Source organism: Acanthopagrus latus, chromosome 5 (genome assembly GCF_904848185.1).
Source record: "Acanthopagrus latus isolate v.2019 chromosome 5, fAcaLat1.1, whole genome shotgun sequence".
Classification (NCBI taxonomy): domain Eukaryota; kingdom Metazoa; phylum Chordata; class Actinopteri; order Spariformes; family Sparidae; genus Acanthopagrus; species Acanthopagrus latus.
Window position 1 is genome coordinate 28,889,991 of NC_051043.1, and position 20,669 is coordinate 28,910,659.

Sequence of the window (20,669 nt, forward strand, 5' to 3'; positions counted from 1 at the left end):
CTCTGTGGAGCTTCACAAAGACATTTGCGATGATGCTCCAAAACAAGTTAGCATTTAACTCCGTCCCACCTCCCGCCTCCCCTGCACTTGTTTCTACTTTGCGATCCCGCTGCCGAGTGCCGCCGTTATTTCCTCATAGGTCAGAGAAAGTCTCCTAGAGAGCAGATGATGAGCTTCGTCATTAAGCTGAGCAATTACATCCCCCCCAGCACAGGCCAAAAGCTGGGAGCTCCTTCTATTTATTTCGTTAAGATAAGACAGATCGGGGTGGAATAGTAATGCAGTGCCACGTTGCTCAGAGGGGAGGAGAGGTGGCATTTGGGAAGCAACGGGGGAGGCGGATGGGCGACACGGGCCCACTTTGTGTTCTCTGCGTATCTTTTCTGATTAACCTCCGGAGTCGGGGAGCACCTCGAAGCTGCAGATATCTCCCCCCTCCGACTTCGACAGGTTTGCAGCTCTCATGAACACACTCAGCCATGCTAAGTTTCTGTGGTTATCTGTGTGTGTGTGTGTGTGCGTGCCTTTCTTTACATCTGCTGCTGATTGGCTGCAGAGGAGCGGGGTGGTGGGGGGGAATCGTCGGGTGGATTAGCCTCGTGCTCAGTGGTATGGTTTTTTTTCTGATACGCTGCTCAGTGGTGCCCGCTGGCGTCACCCGTCTCTCGGGTACGCCCCGACAGAGACGCTTAATCCATGTAATTGCGTTTATGATATTCTCAGCAATTAAAAAACCCTGCCGCCCACGCCGGCTGCTCCACAGGAGGCTGGAAATTGCTCGGAGGGGTGGAGATCATGCTAAATTGCGACACCTAAGCATGACTCAGCAGACAGCTTTTTTTTTTTTTTTTCGTTTGTACCGCGTCACCTTGACATCAAATGACCATTAGACCCAGGAGTGAGCCGACGAGGCGCATAAGCACACGAAAAAAAAAAATGCGTCAGCTGGCAAGGTCCCGATCAGAGCGCTCCTCATAAGTCTTGATGATGGCTGCTGTGTCACCCGTTACATTGCTCTTCTGTCCTCTAATTGCCCCTCAGCAGCCACATTTCTCGGCATCTAATCATCAGCAAATGTCATCTGAATGAGATGTGTGGTTGTGTGTGGTTGTGTGTGTGTGTGTGTGTGTACTTGAGTAGATGAGAGGACCAGGCTGCTGTGCAGGGCTTGGATGAGGTGACCTTCAGGGGCGGTCCAGGTATTGAAATCACAGAGAGGAAGCCCTGATGTGGCGGGCCCCCGCGTGGAAACCCCTCCTTCAAGGCTGACACTGATGACCACATCCTAATTGAAACAAATGTGCCAATTAGGCGATTCATTTCTCACATCCTCTGCCACACACTTGCCGCTCTAATTTGTATTTGTCCCTTCATTTTTCTCTCTCTCTCTCTCTCTCTCCCACCTCTCTCCCCCCCTCGCCTCCCTCTCTCCTCCCTGTCTTTGTGTATCTCCCTCTCTTCCCTTCTGCTCGGTGAATCTTTTCATCATTACCCGAGGGCCGTTAGCAGCAGACAGACAGCTAATGTGCAGCGCTGCCCCCCAAACACTGCACAGGGCCGACTCGTGCCACGCGTTAATTGCCTCTTTCAAGTCACAAATTTCCCAGGATCAACTTGAAATAAATACATAAAGAGTCGGTGGGTGGGAGGGGGGTGCCACCACTTGTGTCACCCATTAGTGACAGATGAGTTTAATCATGAGAAATTAGACTCTGTCCCCCAGTCAGTCCTCTGTCTCTCTATTTCCTTATCAGCGATGCTAAGCGCTGCACCTCCGACGAAACCTCGCGCTGAAGGCTATCTTTTAATTGTAGAGAAGAATCTGGCGGCCTTTGAAGATCGGCCTTCAAGTTTTCTTCAAGGCAAATGGAAAGAGAAAAAAAAAGAACAGCTTCAGCCATCGAGCCATCGCACTCTCCACTGCTCTCCTTGGAAGAAAGAAAAATTCCCACTCCCGCTAACAGCGGTTCCATTCACTCAGAGAGGTGTGAAAAACTAGCGAATGTGAGAAATGATTAGTGTGTTATGATGTTCATTATCATTTTTATTCGTGTCAATATATACCTGCAATCCATCATCCGTGGGCTCTGAGTGTCATTTCTATTTACCCAGCGTGTGCACACCCACAGGCACTTCCTATTTGCATCCTGCCTGAGTGTTGTTTATTATTAAGGGTCCTATAAGCCCGGCCCATTCTGCCACACTATGAATATAATTTGCAAGCGCAGCGATGCAGCTCTTTTTACCAGGGTAGAAGCGCTAAAGCATCACTAAGTTTCTAATTCATAATTAGTTTTTCCTCTCTGTTGCTGGTAATTGGTTATAGTGCTGCTTTTTGACTGAGTGATGGCTTTAGTGCTGGTGTTTGTGCTGCCTAGCTGTGGCTCTGAGGTGGTGAGATCTTAAGGTCCGGTGTGCTTGTAAGAAACTAGTTTGTCGTGTTTATACCTGTTTCAACACGGCAGCAGCGCTCAGAGGTGAAGCAAAAAGCCTTCACAGCCTCCCTGATCGCTCCTAAACATCCAGTCTCGATGCGAACGGGGATGACGATGCACTCCTTCAAACCACTGATTGTAAAAATAGTGGACGGATCCCCTGAGACGTCATCCTTTTGTTTTCTAAGTAGACAGGATGAAGCTGGAAGTGGGCGGTGCTGGCCGTCACCATCTTGGCAGTACTTGACTCCGCCTACCTCCGGGCAAATCAAAAAATAGAGCAAAGAGGCGGCTTGTGGGTGGAGCTGAAGCGAGCCTAACAAGCTGACTGTGCTCACACATGAAGAGAAGAGAAATTCAACTCGTGTTATTCTTCTGAGTTTAACCGCAGGGTTTATATTCGCCCCCAAAAAGACAGAATACCTCACTGTACTTGAGCCACGAGATGGAGAGCAACAACCGGCACTGAGGGTGTTTCTTCCTCTAGAGACTCTGAGCTCTGCCAACAGCTAACACCTGCTTCTTCCCATCCTCTCTGGGCTATTTGAATATTATTTGTCAGATTTTTGTCTTAAAATGTCTCCAGAAGGGTTAGGGGTTAACAACACAAGAGGTGAAGATGCTTGTTTCAAACACAGCTCACATGTGAAGTTACAGAAGTAGTTGTGCAGAGTGTAAAATATTCACAGAGCTAAATTAACTCAGTGTTTCAACCATCATGAAAGGATCTTCATCAGGATATTCAGGATATTTCACTGTTTGGTTTGAGGGACCGCTGCTGGCAGAACTAAACGTTTACGAGCTCGCCATCTCTCTGTTCTCTCCCGCCTCTCTCGTACAGGTGGAATGGCTGAAAAACGAGGAGCTGCTGAGCTCCCAGGCGGACGACAACATCGACACACGCGCGGACCACAACCTCATCATCAACGAGGCGCGGCTGTCCGACTCGGGCAACTACACCTGTCTGGCCAGCAACATCGTGGCCAAGAGACGCAGCGCCACAGCCACTGTGATCGTCTTCGGTACGCCGTCCTCCCCGGCCGCTGTTATTGCCTGTTCCAACACATTAGAGTGTGCTGACACACTGTTTACATGGCGCTTCAGATCAATTTGTTTGGGTTCCTGCGCCCCTACACCAGTGATTAAGAGACCCATCTCCATGTTTCCGCCGAAGAGCAATGTTTCCTCTTTATTTCAATGAATGTATTATTCAAAGACCCAATTTACTGCCTCTCATTTAAAATCAATGTGTACTTTATGAAAGGAAATAAGCCACTGTGTCTTAATCTCATTTAAAAGGAGTGTTGCTTATTAAGTATTTATTTGCCAGAGGCCTTCCCAGCAATGCGGGTTCACCGGCTTTGATAGCACCGCCGAGCATTTAGCTTTGTCGTCGCAGAGATCATTGAGTAAACCGCTTCAGTCAGAGCACTAAGTGGTCGACTCCAACCTGTCGACCAGTATGAGTCAGTGTCGCCTTTAGAAATGGCAATTTCATTTAATGGCTGTTTTCTTAGCTTCCGCACAGCTTCACGTCTTTATCTTAATCCAAGAGCAGGGAACACTGAACTGGCAATTAGGAAAGAGGGCGCTGTATATCCACCACAATGAGTGTGCTGTGTTCAATCCGCTGCAGCCGTTATGCATTGTTGCCTTGCAGCGCCTCGCAGCCTGCATAATCATTAATAACCTCGGCTCTCGGAGTATTTAACTATGCCACAGTTCTGGAAAAAAGTAATATGTGTTGTTGTGTTGCACTCGTTCTACCTTTTTTCTTCGTCTTTGAACTTGTTGAACTCTCTCCAGTGAACGGCGGCTGGTCCCTGTGGACGGAGTGGTCGGCCTGTAATGTGCCGTGTGGGCGGGGTGTCCAGAAGCGCTCTCGAACCTGCACGAACCCGGCGCCGCTCAACGGCGGGGCTTTCTGCGAGGGCATGTCTGTGCAGAAGATCACCTGCAATGCACTCTGCCCAAGTAGGTTCCACTTAAACTCTGAGTTTCTGCCTGCAGATACAACACAGACGTAAACTTTATGGAGATACGACGGTTACTTTTCTTTTCTCTTGCTGTCGAAAGTGATTATATATTTGTTTGAGAATTCTTAAGCCGACATGTCAGAGATTATGACAGGCTGCCAGAAATGTAAAAGCTGTTTCATATACTAATGATATTAGTGGATGACAAGCTGTTTGTTTTTGTTTTTTTTTACGCTTCCAGCACAGTTAATCTCTCCTTCCTGGGTTTTCAGATGACACGTTTTATTGCCTGATGTTTTTTTAAAGGCACTTTGCACTATTACTGCACATCACCTACATCTACAACATTTATCCGTTGTTGTTGTTTAAATGACTTGACTGATCTTGAAATCCTGCCTCAGTAACATCACACACAACCAAGAATAAGGACTGCAGCTGACAGACCCGTAGTGACCCGAGAGAAAACCCCTGTACCGCTGAACTGATCGTGCTGCACGAAAGAAAATAAGAAGGCATAAAAAGAAGCGGCGAGGATTTATGATGCAAAGAGAAGTGACAAGAGGAGGCAGCGGTGAGAGCGGGGATATGACTCAGAGTGCTGTATGATTCAGGGAGGTGAAGGTGAGCTGAGATAGTTCTTGAAAAAAATGAGTTTTTTCACCTTACAAGAGCCAACACGGGTGGAATTTGTTGTTGTGTGAGTCGAACGGGGAGGTTTGTTCTCTCGGAGGCAGGAGGTTATCCTATAAGTGTGAGCGCTGTGCACATGCAGGCCCGTCAGCTCTCAGACAAATCTTACAGAACGAGAGTCGCGTGTCTACAAGCGTTTATTGAAGGCAGAGAGTGACACGGAGTCAAATCTGCACTTATTGGTCCGGTTAACCGCAATAAAAAGGCAATAAAAGAAGAGTGCTGCAGTGTTAGCATCTCTGTGGGGTTACGCTTTTTGAGCAAAAGGCAAAACATGCAGATGTTCAGTAGGTATCGCTCGCCATCGCCGCCACTTTAGTGCGTCGGTGTTGCAGCTTTCTCGCTCTCTCTTGTGCAGTAAATGAAGCACAAATCGGCTCTCTTGGCTTCCACCGTTCGTCGGTAACAACAAAATGATATCAGATCTTCCAGCCTGCTCTGGCTGTAATCACTACGGTGGAAATGTACCGTAACTTATAACCTGATTATGCTTAACCAACCCTAAAAGTCAGGATGTTTTTCGGTAGTGTTGAGTCCAAGTTAGATGCGTCAGTATCAGTACTTGTGAAGAATCCTGAGGCTTAATTAATAACTTCCTGGTTTAGACACATACTTCCTGTTTAAGCTCCACCCACTCAGACTGTGATTATGTATACAGATCATTTAATTGGTGGTTAATTGTTCATATACTATGTCAACATTTTGCAGGACATAGTAGATCCGTTCAATTCTTTTCTTCTTTGCGTTGCGTTATACAAAATGTATCGTGATCACAAATCATCTAACTGTGTCTGAAGACCGGTTTGTTCTAGAAAACGGCTTCAGCTTTTGTTCACCGATGTTTTGATTTAGACAAGATTATTTCCGCCTGAAATATTTCTGAAGACTTTAATCTCAAAACTGTGACAGATCTGAACTGACAGGAACAAAAAATGTTCGATATCTACAGCCTGACAGTAAATGGGCCTTATCTGCACACAAATTATAAGACTTTCTCTTCTCGCTGTGTGCATTCAGATACAAGACGTGCATAACAATTGTGATAATAGCAGATCATTGGAACCATTGAAAGACTTCCAAAAGAACAGTTTTACTTATTATTTTATATCATATATGATTTAGAACAGTGGTTTAGCTCCATGTCACCGGCTGCCAGCTGTGATCACCTGACCTGCAGTGTGAGATTAGAAATTGAGGCTCGGCCTGGAAGATTAGTACGTGACAAAACTCGGGGCAGAAACAGGAAGGAGGAAGTTTTTGGGACACAGTTGAACTCTCTGGTGGTAAATGTCATCTGGCGGCTGTCTGTCACGTTGTCACATTGTGTGACGGCTCTCAAGTTTGGAGTCTGAGCGCCTGTGTGCGTTATCAACACGTGTGACGCAAACGTATGTTGAAGGTATGGAATTCATCTGCATGCCTTGTCACTTGCAGATGTCGGGGTCCCTGTAGGCCCGTCAGTCGCAGCATGTCGCTGCACATCCTGTCTACACACTGTCAGCGCCACACTTATTGTCTTGTTTTCCCAGAGAGCCCAGGAAGCCTGAAATCCAGGGCTTGGAAATTGGCGAGGTCATCCAGTGAGCATGATTCGTGCCAATTTGTTCAGTTTGGGAGGCCTCAGACTGCCAGGACACAGATGGGGACAGACAGTCAGGTCTAGCTTAATGCCGACGCAGAATGCCAGAACGGGATGAGAGAGAGAGAGAGAATGTGGACCAGGGACAAAAAGAGTCCTACCACTTTGTAGGAGTTTGTAAATCAAGTTAAAAATGCAGATTTATCTAAAAAACACAAACAAACGTGGTATTACTGGCACAAAATGATACATTACAGTGTAGTTACTAAGTTATTGTGTTGTACGTATGTTAAGGAATTCAAACACAAATAGCAGAAGATGCCTTTAATGATTTGCATGTAAATAGTCACAACAGTCACTAAGAGGAAACCAAACAAACTTATTTTGGATATCACTGAGTTAGAGTGCAAATTCTTCATATGTGTAAACTTAATTGGCATCAGCAGGATCTCTGATTCTGATTCTGATTGCAGTAAACCACAGATAGTATACAAAATACAAAACAATCTTGCTGACAAATGCTTCACATATCATCAGTTTTGGACTGTTAACTTTCTGAAATGATCACAGTTTGGTTTGGATTAGGGCACCAAAACCAATCGTAGGTAGATTTTGGACGTAACACAAGTTGAAAACAATTCAACTTTGACTTTCAGACCCACCAAACTGCCCTAAACACCCCTGCAGTGCAGATTATTCTCACCGCACTACAACCTGAGAGGAACGCCTCCAGAAAGTACCACCACTGCAGAAGTTAAGCCAACGCTTGAAGCTACTGAGTTGATTCCAGTAAGATGATTGAATTCACGTGCTAATTAACTCGTTTGTGATAGATTCACACTTTGACACAGTTTCTGTTTTGAACACTTTATCCATTTGTTGTGTTCTATCAGTGATCAAAATCTCATTTGCGAACAAAACAATAATAACTTCAATCGAGCAACAACTTGTCACGTCAGCTAAACACAACGTGAGCGATCAAAAGCTGTTTATCTGTCCGGGTGGAAACAGCTGCCCGGGCAAAAGGTTGGTTCCTATTTATAACATGTGCGCCAATTAGACAGTGGAACCTGATAACATAAATTACAATGTAAATAATATTATGGCTCCTACAACCACTGAAGTCAGAGTTTAACATAGTGATCCACTGACCATGCTGCAGTCTTTATGTATTGGAGTGAGAATGAGCAGTCAGCTGGTAAGCATGAACGAAGACGATGCAGGTTTTAAAATGTTCAGCTTTGTAAACGATTTTCTGGGGTTCAACAATTTTTTTGTCAGGCCTGAAGGAAACAAACTTCTGGTAAGTAAAACTAAATTCATCGGGTACATTTGCCCAGAAACTACAAGAGCGCAGGACTTTTTAACCCCTCTCATTGTGTGGTCAATAATCCAGGACCAATGCGAACATGGTCTCATCTAATATCGAATTCTCTCACCTCACCATCGATGATAAAGTCTCTCTGCTTCAAAATATACAAGGCACACAATATTACATAAATAATTCAGCTTTGTAAAACAGATATTATAGTCTGGCTCTTGGCTTCAGTGCTGAAACTATAACGTGCCAAACTTTCTCTCCATTAATCAATAAGAGCGAGCAGGCGTCATTTGCTTATGATGTGCTTGTCTCACTTGTTTACATTAATGCACATAAAGTTTCCAGATAAAAATGACAGAAACATGTAGCTCTTAACGAAGGCGGCAGAGAAAATGACAGCGTGTGTGCCGGTCCAGGAGAAACTCTGCTGTGGCGGGTGATCAATAACAGTGACTCAGCTCTCTGCTTTTCAGGGCGCTCTAACGTCTGACTTTCAAAAAACTCTCTCACCGGCTTGTAGTCTAAACAAAAAAAAATAAAAATTGGATTCTCAGACGCTGACTGATGTCTGTGTCAAAAAGTTTTCAACCAGCTGCCTCTCACCGCCACTGAAAGCTGTCAAGCTTAAATGCGGCTTTAAGAGAGAAGTGTTGTGTTTACACTGTCGAATCCATATGAAAAAAGAAATAATTAAAGAAGAAAAGAAGAAGAAGAGGAAGAAGGATTGCCACCACCGGGCCCCAGAGGCATCAGGAGAACGAGTGAAGTAGCATGCAGCAGAGAGGGCTCCCTGTTATCAGGGCTGATCCGAGTCTTTGTGGGAGGAAGGAGATGCAGACAGGAAACCGAGCGTGGGCTGAGATGAACCCAGCTGTCTGAGACGCTGATTGACAAGCCCGTCCGGTTCTGACAAGGCAGCCCGGAGCACCGTCTTAATGATGGTGTGAGTGCAGGGAGGGCACGGAGGGTGGACGGGGTCAGAGACTGCACCATGATGAGGCGGATTAACGAGAGAGAAAATTAAACTCATATTGTGCAGGCTGAAGGGTTTGATTGGAAAACAGAACAACTTAAAGCCAAGTCAGCAGACACCGGTTCCACCTCCACCATCAACACCTGAATAAGACGATCGTCAGTGTCTCCCAACATGACCAGCGCCAGACGTGCTGGACCTTCGTCGTACGGTCGTAGTTTGGGTCGATTTAGGCAAGAAAACTTGAAAGAAAATGTGCAATTAGATCACTACATCAATCCTGTAACTTCAGTTATGAATGAACACGTTACCTGAGTAACTTACCTTATGTTACGTTCATGACCTTACTTCACAATGTTAACCGATGGTTGCACACTGTACAGTACCAGCAGTACTCGATCATCCATCTCCGACCTTCTACCCACACAGTGTTCTCCGGTCTTCATGCTACGTACCCTCACTTCCTCCGGACTTATATATGGGTCGGATTAACCTGCTCTCATTTTCAACCTATATGGACGTTTTTTCTCGTGAGGACAGCCTCTAGATTCTATATATTTGTGGCGAAGACATCTACACCTGATTAAACCTTAGTGAAGTGATCTCAGTCTCCCAGCCTCTCTTTTACTGGGAGTAGCAGGTAAAGTGAGGAGCATTATGGGAGATTACAGTGTCACAGGAATGTGAATTTTACAATTTAAAGTAAAGTGACACATTATTCCTCCAACAAATGAAAAGTAAACTCATTAGCAATAAAATGCACCCTTGTTAAAGTCTTATTTGCTCCGGTTGTGGTTCTTGTTAGCTCAGAGTCGCAGGTTTGAGGAGTTGCTGCTCTGCACTGACATCGCTGAGTCGAGTCTGCCGACTTAACGACTGTTTGAAGTACGAGCGTTACGACTAAACACACCGAAGCCTGCGACGACAAGATGTTTGTTGTTTTTCCTGCTTGTGGTCCCATTCCACTGAGGTCGCATTAAATCCTCCAGACACGCTCTGGTTCACTGTATTTTTAATGGTAAATTGAGATTTCTGAAACATATGAAAAGTGCGGTGCTGCATGACCACAATTTTCATGTCTGTCAAAGAAAAACTCAAAGCGAGTGATTCGGGCTCTTACCTTGTAGCTGCCGGAGTGGATGCTGTCCAAAAAACTATGAAAACACGTCTTTTAAACTACACAAATACACCAGGTGTGACTTGTTCTTGCTTGTAGGTTATTCTGAGTTATTATAGAGACAACGACTAGAACACCAAATCTATCCATAATGGGAAATACTACTATTACTATACTATACTCCTATTAAAACTGAAACTAAATTATTATTACCCTTGGTGTGTTAGTGTGTTAGTGCTATTTGTCTAACATGTCGACTGTGTCCACTGTGTTCCCATCCACAGCCAATTAATGTGTCATGAGAAGGGGTTAAACTTGGCAAGTGCATGAAAACTTTGCCGAACGTTGTTTTGGTAGAAAAAAGTAAAATCCTCTGGTGTGTCAGGATTCAGGGTTCGAACTGAAAGATGGAAAACAAAGGCATGAAAATTAAAGCGAGTAACGTCTGCTTAGCTGCGAAAGTGTCACCAAAACAAATTAATGAGGATCTGGTGGCGACTAAACAGTTTTAAGAAGAACCCAGAAACGCAGCGAGAAAAACCAAATTAAATTTGGATTATGAAGAGTATCCACGAGTTGTGGAATGATTCAGAGTTTTTTTGCAGGTGCTACAGTTTGTCAGGCTGTAGCTGTTGTTTACCAGCGAGCAGATGAGGTCAATCAACAGAATCACAGCAGCTAGTCAGAGGGGAACTGTCGGGAGAAACAATATGCATTCACTCACCAGCGACTGCGGTCTAACTCAGGAAGCGCTCTGCATTCTCTCCACATCGTTACAAACACATCATTTGCATATCAAGTAGCAGAGAAGAAGCCACAAACAAACGGCAGAGTGTAGGTAGGGACCGTGGAGCGCCACAAAGGAAGATTACCTTCTCCACCACCCACAAGACTGTTTTTATCGGCGTCCCGAGTGCTGCCAGAAAATCTTCAGGCGCCATATGGTCTCCCAATATTTGTTAAGCTAAGCATGATGAGTTCTTCCTTGATCAGATGACAGAGCACCGCGGAGGACTTCCAGCTATTAACATGCACCAGGCTGTCTTGTTTCATAGCCTTGTATCAAATCCTATTATATAAACAGGCCCGCGGGTTAATGGGGAGAAAATGTCTCTCAAGCTGTAGCACCACCCTGCAGACTGTGTGTCATACTGAGCGTGTGTGTTTGTTGTTGTTATGTAACAGATAACTATCTGTTCTTTGTTGGCATCTGGACATTTCTATATATTCACTTACTGAAGTCAACAGATGTATGGAAGACATTTTCTTTCTCATCATAAAGTGTTTTAATGACATTTTTGTCCATTTCTTCTGGTATTACACACCAAAATGTTGTTTTCTGCCTTTATATTTCCCAATGTCTAGTCCTTGAATATTTTGTAAAAGTGCATCATTCAACAGACTTCAGATTGAGTCTAAATAAAGGTCCGTTTTTATCAAAATGTGGACCCAAGCCTTCTGGTTCAAAATATTTTAAACATCTTATTTAGTTGAAGAAAGTTGTAGTATAACTTTGTTGTACTTGAGACATTTCTCACAGCCTACTCCTGATGCAGTGGACATTTAACTTCTTTGAAATAACATATTTTAAACACAAGTTGTTGTTGGGAGTTTTCTTTACTTGTTGAGGAATGAAAAAAAAAAACATTGAAATAAGAATTTCTTATGATTTTGCATGGAAAGGTTAAAGAAAACAACTCAGTGTGGATGAACCTCACAGATCAGGAGTCAGGAGGAAACAGCTGCTCTGAGCAAAGCAAAACCAAAATATAGCTACTGCAGCTAGTGAAGTTATCTCGTTTCTGTTTTACTTATAATTTTTGTATTTATTTTGGGGGGAATTTTGGCTGCTAGCTGTTTCCTTCAGCCTCCAGTCTGAGCTAGCCTGAGGCTCGAGTCCAGACTCCAGTACATTACATACAGACATGATGTTGATATCAATTTTTCCTAAAAATAAACAAGCAGCATAGTTACCAAAATTTTGGACTCATTTTCATCTTTCGTCTTTCTTTGGCTCACCTTCCTGAGTGCCTCAAATTATTTCCTCTTGTTTCTTGTTTGTTTTTGTTGTGCTGACACATACAGAACATCTGTTATTGTGTTCTTCCACTTTTATATATTTATATCTCCTCGTATTGCAGTTGACGGCGGCTGGGACGAGTGGACCGTCTGGACCGTGTGCAGCAGCCAGTGTGAGAGGCAGCGGAGTCGCGAGTGCAACTCCCCGGCACCCAGACACCGAGGCAGGATGTGCGAAGGGAACAGCGAGGCCACGGAGAACTGCACAGATGGACTGTGTACCCAGAGTAAGACCTGTCATTCTGCTCCACATCAGCATCATCACTGTCATCATTCTCCTGTCATTATCATCACCATATATGCGCTCGCTGTAACATGGCAAACCATCACGAGCATGATCGAGCAGGAGGTGCGCCCTGGAAAAAAAAAAAAAAAGAAATCACACAGTGGATTGACACGGATGCTCGGTGCATGATGATGTCGGCGCTCTTTCTCCTGTGAGCTGCTCTCCTGACATATTGTATGTCATACTGAATCTGTCACAGGGTAAGACATGCAGACATTCACTCTTGAATGATTCTTCACGTTTGTAATGAAATGTCATTGCACTGTTTGGGTCATGGTGAGAGTCGGTGAAAGAGGGCTGAACACGACGTGTTTGTATCGGGACTGTGATTTGAAGGAATGCCGTTTCAGATCATCAGAGGAACCGTTTTATTCCAGTGGAAAAACACAACTTTTCAGCTGTCCTCCATTAAAGTTGGCGCCGCTGTAGTAAAGACAGTGTTAGCATCATAGCTACCGTCCAAAGTAAAACACAACTGTAAGAATCACAATTTGACCTGGAAATCCTGATCTCAGTGGTGTAAAAAGGCAGATTAAACACACGGGTGTATGAATAAGTAGGCAGGTTTTACTGATCTAATCGGAAATTGAATGAATGACTCTTTACCTTCTTTGCCTCCTCCATCAGCTGGTTGCTTTTTCTTTTGCAGTGTAGAGTTTTCAGTTATTCCAGTTGTTCCACTTTTGACTGGTGACAGCGACCAGGGAAAACAACGTCTTTTCCTGTTTTGGTTGCGGTCAGTAATTTAACCCCCACAGCCTGAAAATTAGGTTTGTAGGGAATCAACCTATACGCAGATGACGCCATTCTTTCTGCAGCCATTACAGTGTGCATTCATCTACTTCTAGTAACTACTGCTAATGCTAATGCTATTATTGACTGAACTGTGGAGGCAGAGATAGATCTGTGTGAGATAGAACTACATTAAAGGCGTGAGTAGGCGTGCTCCGCTGAAGTCAAGACTCAGTTTAGTTTGACATTTGCTAAGTTATGCGTACGTACGAAACAATCTGTCGTCCGAGCGAAGATCTCTGTTCATCCCGAGCGCATTTTCCACAGGATGACAGATGCAATTAGTCTGACATCCTGCTAATGAGTTTGAAAATTATAATTTATCTGCATCTAATATGGTCGGCGCACACCGATGTCATTTTTTTGATATATAAATCACGGAGACTCGTAGCTTAATCTATGGAGAATAATCACCCTTTAAATCACAGTCCCAACACTGTTTCAACTCTCATGTGCTCATGATGATGATGATCTTCATTTTGGTTTCCACAATATACATAATTTGGAGAGCGTCTGGTCAAAAAGCGTGTAAATCAAGCTTGTTTTTGGACCCGTGTTAGGAGATAATTGGCCCACTCGGAGTTATTTCCCCGGCCTTTGAGCAGTTTGCACCTCACCACCTTTGTCTGCGTTGATATGAGGGACAGTAATGATGCCTGCCTGGCCATTATCAGATACTGTACAGTCAGCAGGAAGCGCTTCTCTGTTGCTCGGGACCAGACCACACTTGTTAGTCACTTCACAGAGGCTCGGACTTTAATCACCACTTTCTCTCCCCTTTGTCTCATTCTATCTCTCTGTCTTTGCAGATCGAAAGCTGCTACATGACGTTAAACCTCAAAGTGAGTCTTCCTCTGTGGATTTCTTTCATCTTCAACCCCCCCAGTCCCTCCCCCCGACACCGACGCCCCTCCCCCACCCGCCACTAACATGTAATGCCCTGAATTCTCGGGGCCAGAGATGATAAATTACGAGTTTTTAAGTTGGCAGGAGAGGGAGTGAAAGTCGTTTGCATTCACTCAGTACACACTCTGCAAGCAGCGACATCATGAATTACCGCCCTTTTAGTTCACTTTGATCTGAGCAACTCCTGTTTTAACCCAGCAAGTGCTCATTACACATTCATGTCATTATTCAGTGCCCGACTTTTTATGACAACCGTGACATCACAGCTGTGCTTCTACTTTGAGCCAGGAGATATATTGGTTGTGACAAGTGAACATGTGCTATGTTGTGGAGGATTAATGGGTTGTAATCATTGCAAATGAGCTAATTTGACCAATTTACGGCGCTGTCCTCGCATTCCTGTGGCGGCTTTCAATCACTTGCCGGAGTTGGAGCTGACTAAGTGATTGTCAGGTGCTAGCTTGAGTGCTTTCATTAGCCTTACGCATTAGTGTAACAGTCCTGCCTACTGCCGTCTTCACAGGCTTTAAGGAAAGGTTGACTGATTGAACGGGGGAGTCCATGAAGCCGGTATCTGGCAAGTGATCGCCCTGGTAGGAATACTCCAAATCAATTTGCCCCTTATTGGTCCTCGCACGGACTGGTGACCACCAGCTACACCACATGGGCTCCCGACTCTCCGCGCCGTGAGTTATCCATCATAGCCATTGGATATAGACCGGTGGGTCTAAAGGCAGTTAGGCTAATCACCCTCCATGTTAGCAGCTTGAGTGTGATACGTAACAGTTTAGAGTAACGGCTGGACATGTTCATTTATTCCTATCTGTGGTGCATAATGTAGCATGGAGAGATGAGACAGATGGTCTGCTCCATCTTACCACTTTCCATCCTTCTTGTTTCATTTCCACGCTGCAGCCAGTGCAACACATTGTGACTCTTTCCTGTGTTTGACCTTGATTGTCCACATAAAATAATCGTATTGTCTCCACAGTTTTTCTTTTGTTTTTTTTCCCCCCATATCCCCCACACGGTTTTAGTCTTAATTAAAGTAACAAAGACATGAGCTCTTTTATGTGCAACATTTAAAAAAATCCTCTTCACTATTTTTTGCTTATTTATTTTTTTTGGTAATGCTGCTTTCATCACAGTAGGAAAGAAAAGACTCAGGTGCTGGAGGAATCTCAGAAGGACACTTTGAAAGCCCCCCTGCAGTCAGTGTTTCTTCCTGGGGCTCGGTTTTAATAGTCATACGCAGTTAATAACCATCGCAGGCAGAGTGGAAGATCAACATCACAGGCGTGGATTAGCGATAGCATTGAGCATGAATATTAGCAGGGGATGGTGACGGCTGTCTCTCAAACTGAAGTTCCTCCTGCGTGTCGAGGAGCTGCTGAGTTTATTCCCCTGTACAGAACATTTACTGCCACTAGACGACTTCTTACTTTCTTATGAGCTGATATAAGCTTTTATAACCTCTATGGGACAAAGATGTACGACTCCCAGATTCTACTATTCTACTAGTCTTGATTCTGTATTAGCAACGGCTTATGTTTAGTGACTTTGAGCACACAATTAAGTTATTTGTCAAAAGATTTTTGGCCTTAGCCTTAATTTGCCTCATTGAAAGGGAGGATCACGCCTATATTATTGATCTCTCGTGCTCCCCCATTTAATGCAGACTCAATACTTTCTTCTTGTTGACCTGCCGTTTTGATAAATTCAGTATAATGTGCATTTCCACAGCGCTAATTCCATCACAAGGTATTCCACTACCCCTCTGCCAAACCATGAACGAAACTCAACACCCCTTCCCCCCTTTTACTTTTCACAATAAAAGTCATTCAGCCTTCAGTTTATAGGTAGGCTTTTAATATGAAAAGAAAAACCCCTCATGATGTGTTGAGTTTTGATGATGATAGCTTACAAGAGCACTCCAGTGAAAACATGGCCTACATTACCCATAATGCAACACTACACTGCACTAAAGTCTAATTAACCATAAATTTTCCATTTATCACTCGTGCTCTGAAATACTTTATATAACTCTCCTCGTATTTACAGTAGTGCTTCTGTAAACAAAAGCTTTGATACTGATCAGAGCTACAGCAGTGAAGAAAGTATAACTGTACTGAATTTGTCCTGTCTTTGTTTCTTTACCTTGACCTTTATCAGCCGCTGACCTTAGCGTTCCTCTCCCGTGTGTCTTGTGTGCTTCAGGCATGGACGGCTCCAACGACGTTGCTCTGTACTCTGGCCTGGGGGCCGGCATCATCGCCGTGGCGATCCTCGTGGTCGCCGTCATGCTGTACAGGAAGAACCACAGCGAGTACGGCGTGGACGTCATCGACTCCTCTGCGCTCGCCGGGGGTTTCCAGTCGTTCAATTTCAAGACTACCAGACAAGGTGAGAGAGAGAGAGAGAGAGAGAGAGTCCCATCAGCTCCACGCTGACACACACCAACAACCACAAGGCCAAAAGGCGGTGTCATCAAAGACCTCAGCAGCAGGGCCACCCCCTCTGATTGATGGCATTTGTTTGCATGGAGCAGCGTGGCGTGCAGGCTCCCCATCTGCTTAGGATTTATACGTCCATAATCAGGGAAAGGCCCTGTCCTTCTATTTTGACAGACCTGCTCCTCTGTTATTTTGACGCAGGAGATAATCAATCTCTGATAGAGAGCGGCGCCGCTCCACCCCCTCCCAGCAGACCACACATTTGACTGTCAGACAGCCAATCTCCTCCATCAGATTACACTGGCCTAAACCTCTGATGGATAAATGTGAGGGTTATGGAACAGTGAACATCAATTCAATTTTTGTTGTGCACAGCAATAACTTCTGTTGGTTATGTGACTGCGGCTGTCCCGGCCAGCTTTCGCTACAGGCATTCATATTACTGTCACTGACACTTCTGGGTTAGCGCAAGTGATAGCCATCGCAGCGAAGGGTGATCTATCCTGGCCGCCGCGGTGACAGCGCCCGTGAGAAGATCTGCCGGAGCCCACGCTGCGCCTCGGATCCCCCAAGGCCCGCAGAACCGGTCGAACCCCGCCCCTCGTCGGGGTGTGAGGAGAACGGCGGGCTGGAAGGTGGTTTGAGCTGGGTCGACATTCAGCAGGTCATCAATCCTATTTAAATAGGCCAGCTCTCCGTGCAGGCTGCCTGCTGTGCCCTCCACCGGCCACAATCACTCCTCTCTGTTCTCATCTCTTTCAGCCCGTCCGAGGCGCCACATGAAATGTTGAACACTTTCCCGGCCCCAGTTTGTATTGGAGGTTGCCCAGGCGTTTTATATTAGCCTGCTTCTGCTGCGACCGCATTGTTAACATTTTACCGTCCTTTTCATAAACACTGGATGAAATTAAACGCTTCCTGCAGGGGGGAAAACGCGTCTTATAGCGTTGGGTTTAATTGCAAATCAGTAGCATTTTCATGCCTAATAATCACGAGAAAAAGAAACCCTTAAATTCTTGAAGAAGTTCTTGAATGCTTTCGGATGGCCCTCTGCTGCCGGACCGGCTGTAAGGCAGAGTGCTGAATGAGTCTTTGGACCTGAACCTGTCTCTCCGCATTACCTCTCCTTCTGAGTGATTTTTAATCAGAGGCCCAATTCCAAACCTATCCCTCAAGGTATTCAACCTGAGGTACATTTCATTAACTTCTCTCATCTCACCACTGCCATTCCATTTTCGCCGCGCCATTCTTAAAGATGCACACTCAAGCGATAATCAGATCATTCTCCACTCGACCGGAGGGGAGAAAATTTAGCAGTGATCGAATGTCAGCAGCAGAGAGGCATCGTCCGCCGGGCTGCAGCTCTGACCGAGAGCTGGAGTATCAGCTGAGTCGCCGAGAGGTTCACTGTCACAGAGAGGCCCGTTTAGAAATGAAAAATGCATCTTTCCATTTCTCACGCAATGCCGTCTGATTAGCAATTATCTGAGATGTTATTCTGTATCTTATTTGTAGTGCAGGTGCAATCAAAGACGCCTGGTGACGGAGTCGATAACACAGATATCGCAGGTTACATCTCTGCATACTCTGAATACTGAAATGAAAACATTCTTCCTGTTCGTAGATCTGGTGATTCGCAGAAAATAATCTGCAGATATGTTGGTATCTATAACAAATTGATAAGAAGAAATCACAGCAGTTCTCAAAAGGATGAATGTCTCTGGTTTATTAGGGGATAATGTACAACAACATGTGGGACGGACAGTTGCCCCATTTCCATTATCCTGCTTATTCCAAGATCATTATTTTTTATTTTCATGCATTTCACACAAGCAAATTCTTTTGCAGGGTTTGACTAATAACTGGAATCAGTCTTTACAATCCCACAAAGGTTCATATGCAATGGAAACGTTGTTCACTTCTCCAGTAAAAGCAACAAACGAACCTTGGATTCAGTTTACAAACGGTGGAATAAAGAAGTCTGCTCACCTCATGAAGTTGCAAACTAAACGGGGAAATTGACGTGAGATGATGCCAGATGATAAGTTCAGAGGGACGGTCACAGCTACTTCCTGCAGCTTGTGTGTTTCAGGCGCCGTGCTGTCGCGTTCAGAGGACGATACGCTGACGGAAAGACTTTTCTTAAAGAAATGAGATCAAATTAAGTTAATTTTATAACGTGTTGGCAGCCAGCTGATGCCAACGCCACTCATTTAGATACAGACAGTTTGAGTGGAACTGCTTGAGTGGATCCATATGTGTCCGTATATCAGGAATTAATTGACACCCTGCAGCCAATCAGAACCGAGTAATCATCCAGACCGTGGCGAAAATGATGCTAAACTTCAGCAGCACTTACAGAGTTTTACAGTTCATTTTATTCAGAGTTTTATTTTGCAGAACTCACTCACACAAAGCACCAAAGCAAATGAAGTCATCCATCATGCAGCATATGATGTAATGTGTTCCTTTTTTTATTATTTAGCAGCTAAGTGAGCTTCTGAGTGTCACTGAACTTCTCTTATATATTTTATTCGTCGCTGTGACGGGCGACCACACGAGGTGACTGCTCAGAAGTCATCCGTGAGTTTATCAGAGCATTTAGATCGTCGCATCATTTTCAAATGATGTGAAACTTAAACTATATCCTGCTGTGTATGCAGAGGTCAGTGCATGAATTGATGCAGACGTGCGGCGCTGCTGTAAATACAGGTGATCAATGAAGAATCTGTGACAGTAACGAGACACAGTGAAGATGTGACTTAAGATCCACTGCATCACTTTACTGTACGCGCTTTAAATCAACGGCAAAATTGAAATGTGATTTTATTCACAGCATCAGTCGTGAGACATTTGAACCGTTTTTTATGTTTAATCATCTTATAAAATAACTTTTTAGTGCAGTAAAGCTGGAGGACATGAAACGTTAAACCATATTTTACACCACTGAAGCCGACAAGGAAATAAAATTGTATTTATTAAATACTTTTTCTGAATATTCTGCTTTAACCAGTACAGCAGCCGATCCACTGCTCTGTACTTTTAGCAGTAAGCCCTGAAACTGTGTTCATAGTGTTTATCATTTTGTGTTTAAAAGTGGAAATTTGGAATTTCAGATCTTTGCTTGCAGACGTTTGCACAATTCAATAGCTTCATTTATTGACTGGTGATGAAAAATACTGTTGAGCTGCAGCCCTGTTCTCTGTAATCTTCTCTACATTTCTATTTTAAATTTTTTAGAATAGAAGAAGCCGTGCAGTGACTATAATATGAATACACGTCTTGTCGTACTCCATATCCATTCAAGAGACAAAAGAAAACGTCAGGAAAAGTTGAAGAGCGAGTCAGAACCGACGCGCCCCGTAACGCCCATCACAAATCACGGCCCCGATAATTAACGATTTCCCTAAAAATAAAACAACATTAGCCTCCTGCCTTGCACCAGGCAACAGCTGGGCAGCAAGGACTCGGTGACTTCACCGTTATCTTGGCACGGTTCGTCCGGGAGCACCACATGTCTGCGTCTGCCAGATCGATGCAGCGCGCTCCTCGCTCCGCTTGGCAGCGTCGTCACATCTAATGGCCACAGATGAAGACACCCCCCCTCCCCTCCGAAGGCTGTTGGGTCCATACTGGGAGCTGCTGGACTCCCCTCATTTACAGAGCAGTCACCCACACCCCCTCCTGGCCCTCCTTCCTGTCCTTCAGGAGGACGACTCAGCGTCCAGAGGAGCTGACTCCAGCAGATGGATTATGGAGATCAAGCTGTGTGTGTGCTCGGTAATTAAATCTAACGCTCTGACCGTGGCTCCGAGCCCTGGACCTTCTGCCCAGGTTGTGCTCCCTTACCTCTGATGCACTGGTCGCCTGCCCGGACATGTTGTTTTAATTGGTGCTGGAGCTCCGCCGGTCAGTCGCAGGAAAATGTCAGGAGAAGGAGTCCAGAGATGTGTCCGTCAAACCCGGATAGAACCAGACTCATGTTACCTGAGGATATCCAGGACTTTGTGTTAATTCTGCAGATGGAAGATTATTTTAATCTTGCATATCTGGTCTTAGTAA

General features: G+C 44.8%; 1 protein-coding gene and 1 long non-coding RNA gene across 6 annotated transcripts in view; one reads left to right on the forward strand and one right to left on the reverse strand.

The window, feature by feature from the left end:
• Nucleotides 1-20,669, forward strand: part of unc5db (unc-5 netrin receptor Db) — a 211,371-nt gene that overhangs the window by 153,941 nt on the left and 36,761 nt on the right. For 4 of the 5 annotated variants that reach the window (XM_037097681.1, XM_037097679.1, XM_037097680.1 and 1 more), the window contains 5 exons: nt 3,277-3,457; nt 4,242-4,409; nt 12,233-12,397; nt 14,058-14,090; nt 16,372-16,557. In XM_037097681.1, the coding sequence (XP_036953576.1) occupies nt 3,277-3,457; nt 4,242-4,409; nt 12,233-12,397; nt 14,058-14,090; nt 16,372-16,557 (733 nt within the window). The remainder of the gene's footprint in view (nt 1-3,276; nt 3,458-4,241; nt 4,410-12,232; nt 12,398-14,057; nt 14,091-16,371; nt 16,558-20,669) is intronic. The other variant, XM_037097678.1, reaches the window with a different exon arrangement.
• Nucleotides 12,392-20,537, reverse strand: LOC119019252. Its single transcript, XR_005074966.1, has 3 exons — nt 20,457-20,537; nt 16,312-16,545; nt 12,392-12,526 (listed from the first exon to the last, which is right to left on the reverse strand). It is a non-coding gene; the product is annotated as an uncharacterized LOC119019252 (long non-coding RNA).